Source organism: Spinacia oleracea, chromosome 4, assembly GCF_020520425.1.
Source record: "Spinacia oleracea cultivar Varoflay chromosome 4, BTI_SOV_V1, whole genome shotgun sequence".
Classification (NCBI taxonomy): Eukaryota; Viridiplantae; Streptophyta; class Magnoliopsida; order Caryophyllales; family Amaranthaceae; genus Spinacia; species Spinacia oleracea.
This window is the reverse complement of record NC_079490.1, coordinates 153,285,015-153,288,892: the sequence shown is the minus strand read 5'-3', so window position 1 is coordinate 153,288,892 and position 3,878 is coordinate 153,285,015. Positions and strand designations below refer to the sequence as shown.

Here is a 3,878-nt window from a genome sequence, read left to right as displayed (position 1 = left end):
AAAGTTTGGGATCCATTTCCTAATCGTTAGGTAATTGTCATCCAACATCCAAGGACCCTGGGTGAGTACATGGTTGTAATCTGCGATGTTCGAAAACCGAGCAATGAAGTAGTCATGTCCAACATCTGTGAGTATAAGACCACCAGTTAAATCCCACTTTTTCTTGAGGCGTTTCATAAGAGACATATACCCAATTTTACTGTCAAACATTTTGATAATGAGAGCATGTTTCCATGGTTGTCTTAGGCGTTTTTTCTCCTCTTTTGATAGTAGGATTACCGGGCATGTAGGATCGTCAGCAACATCCTCAGGGGCAGTGTCATCATCAGATAAGTCTTCATCTTCTGTTTCATTGAAGTTCACTGCCGAGCGGTTGAGTTGGTCCGCTATGATAAGGTCGCGAAAGGATCTTCTCACAACAGGAAGTCTGTTGTTTGCATTTGGAGAGGTTCTTGGTTCCGGCCCGGGTGGTCGTTGTTGGTTTTGATCCACCATTTCCTCATCTGGCTGGCGATTGAAGATTAGGTGTGTGATTTTGCGTTTAGGTTTTTTGTTCGATCTATTAATTAGATCGAGTTCTTCTGTTGAAGGCTCGTTGTTAGTCGTTTTTTCCATCTTTTTTACAAGATTCTAGCAATAGTTAACTTTTGTTATGCATATCGATTGGGCTTCTGTTAATCAGGTTGGAAAGACCACTTGTGGTTTGTAGCTTTGTGAGCCTTTTAGCCGATCTTTGTTGTTGGTTTCAACTCTTTGTTGAGGGGGGGGCAACCTAGTTGGTTCGTCTCTAATTTAATTGATTAGGTTGTAACCTTTTTTGGTGATCTAATATCATTCTTATTTGCTTACAAAAAAAAAAAACACATGCAATTTTAGTTGTCATTTCCTTCCTTTTTTTTTTTTTTTTTTTTTTTCCAAATTCATCTTTCATTGCTTTGACAAATTTATTATTTATTTTAAAGGTAAAAGAATATTAAAGAGTATATTTATTTATTCTCGAAGGGAATATCATATAACATATTTCACAGTATATTTGGCCCCCCGATTAATTTTTTTTGGCTACGCCATGTACATTATTGTATTATTAACATGCAAGAGAAAAAGGTCCATTAATTCCATAATTAAATATGTTATTATCTTTTTTTGGTCAGTCAATTAAGGCTATAATATTTTGATATACTACAATTTGGCATAATTAAATCCACAATTTAATTAATATACTCGTACACTATATAGTTTATTATATTTCATGTGCATGCTGGGAGGTGTAATCGTCTATGTCATGTACTCCCTCCGTTTTAAAATGTTTGTTACGTTTGGATTTTGGTACGTTTATTAACGTATTAATGAAGATTTTCTTTTTTTAATTTTAAATGTTCTAGATTCCATCATAAATCTGATTCCATCTTTCCAAATTCTGACATTTATTACTCTCTTTAAATATAGTGCAAATTTGCTTTCATCTTTTATTAAAAAAACATATATACCTCAATCCACTAATCATTGAAACAACCAATAAGATTGTTTTTATTATCAAAATGAACAAATAATTAAAAATCACATAGATTGCTAACTTGTCATAATGTAACTTTTGGTTGCATGAGATTTATTGAGTTGAAAAGTTGGACCAATTAGAAATAAAAGTTGGCTCAAACAATAATAATAGTAACAAGTTTATAAATAGAAAGATTCATTATGTAACAAACATTTTGAAACACTATTAAAGGAATACGTAACAAACATTTTCGAACGGAGGGAGTGTGTAATAGTTGACCTCCAATTATATATGAAAAATAAATTAGAAGAGTTAAACAAAGAAGATAATTAATGAATTCATTAATTTATTGATTGATCTTGTTTTTTCAGCTAAATTGAAAGTCATATTCGAAGCATCTCACCAAGATGTAAGCTAACCGCCTCCACAAGCTTCCTCTTTGAATCATGATGATGACGGAAGGAATGACGGCGACGGCGACGAAGAAAACGGCTATCGAAATAATGCAGATATATATACCACATTGAGGAAAAGAGCATTGCAAATAAATAAAATAAGAGTGAATGCGTATGTATATCTTCTACTACGTACCTACCTACATTTATGTAGATCAATTGTACATAACCCTACATATTGATAGAATAGTTGAAGTTGCAGAATCAAAATTGACATTTACGTATATTAAATAGTTGTATAATTTGCAATCATAAATTAAAGCCAGGGACGATGAAAATGAGGAAGATTTTAATTTAATTTGTACCAATATCTATTTTATTAATGAATGTGAATCAAATCCAATACAATCCAAAACAATCGATCGATCTAACTAAAACTGGTAAAATTGAACTTAAATCAAGTTAAATACATGTGTATAATTTTGTTTTTCATGTTTTTTGTTCTATTTTTTTTTTCACGCGTTCAACTATCTAAAACGCGCTGCAAAAAATCTAGAGAATTAGGGGAAAACATGGTACTAGGAGAAGTGAAATTGGTCGAAAAGGGACTAGGTAAGTAACCTCCTTCGATTAAACTCTTATTTCCATGTTGTACACCACCTAAGTCATGATGTTGTAGGTTTAAGTTATTTGAATCATGGAAAAAGGGGGAGAACAAGTTTGGTGAAATTGGGGGTAGGGAACCCGGTCCGGGAGATAAAATACCCGGAAAAACCATGGTTCGTTCTACTCCTTCAATGCCACCGCCGCCGCCGCCACCACCACCACCACCACTATTGACATATTCTTCAATATCCATTACTTCTCTTCTGAAAACTTCACTTGGACCAACAAACTTCTTAGCCTCCGAGTGCATTTTCGTCTTTTCGATACTCGCAAACCTCGCTGCTGGCGATATGCCCCCCGTTACGTGATGGGACCTTGTTGTAGTAGTAGAAGAAGAAAAGCCATCAACAATGGTACTACTTGAAGAAGTAACATTACTAGAAGTAGCATATGATGATGACGTGGCATCTGATCCCGTTAGCCTTTGGACAAGTGTCATAAATTCACTAGGGTGTGTATGGATTACCTTAGGAGACACGGTGTATATGATCACAGGCTGACGTGGTGGCGGCAGATAAGGTGGAAGTTGTTGGTTTTGTGTCGGATAAGCTGGTGGCGCAACCGGCGGTTTTCTGATCTTGTGTGATTCTTTCCTAACCTTCAAGGGTGCCGGCCTTGGACCGTGTAGCTCCTTTCGAGGCGGTCGGCCGCCTCCCGGGGAATCAGGATGGTCCATGGAGGAGAAAGGTGAAAGCTAGAGTTGGTAATTAAACACAAATTAAAGGATCGATGGTGGTTATGAAGATAAGTAAGTGGTAATGGGTATTTAATTTTTTTGAAAAAGCAAAGTGGGTAAGAAATATATATAAAGGATATGATATTTGAAAAATTGAAAATTGAAAGGAAGAGGGAAGAGGGAAGATGGGTGGAAAAGTATAGACATGGAAATAATTAGTCAATGGGACATGAGGATGTATAACATATTAACATGAATTGATGAAGTGGTTGAGAGTGTTAATTTGTCTTGTTCTTTCTTCAACAAGTGAGCATATCACATATGCAACTTGGGTGTCATTAGGTTTTCCATTAGTACGTGATGCTAATTAAATATGTAATCATGAGTAACAAAAGGCAGGTTTCGTGGTGTAATTAGTGTTTGAACTTGTCTAACTTTTTTTTAAGGATATAGCTTAGAAATTTCTAATCAACATGTGGCATTAAATTAAACTGGATACGATTTGTATTGAATAATTTAGGTCGGGTTATTTTTTAGTCTTTTTTAACATTCAGTTAAGATTGAATATTGATCAGATTTTATAAAAATCATGTTAAAGGGTATGATGTTCGAGTTAGGTCATTTATCGGCTCAGTTAAACATTAGG

General features: G+C 34.9%; 1 protein-coding gene across 1 annotated transcript; it reads right to left on the bottom strand.

Moving 5' to 3' along the window:
* Positions 1-1,758: 1,758 nt before the first annotated feature.
* LOC110791890 (nuclear speckle RNA-binding protein B) lies at positions 1,759-3,494 on the bottom strand. The gene has a single exon (XM_021996662.2). The coding sequence runs from the start codon at positions 3,230-3,232 to the stop codon at positions 2,414-2,416; it is 819 nt and encodes a 272-aa protein (XP_021852354.2). The 5' UTR covers positions 3,233-3,494; the 3' UTR covers positions 1,759-2,413.
* Between the last annotated feature and the right edge of the window lie 384 nt (positions 3,495-3,878).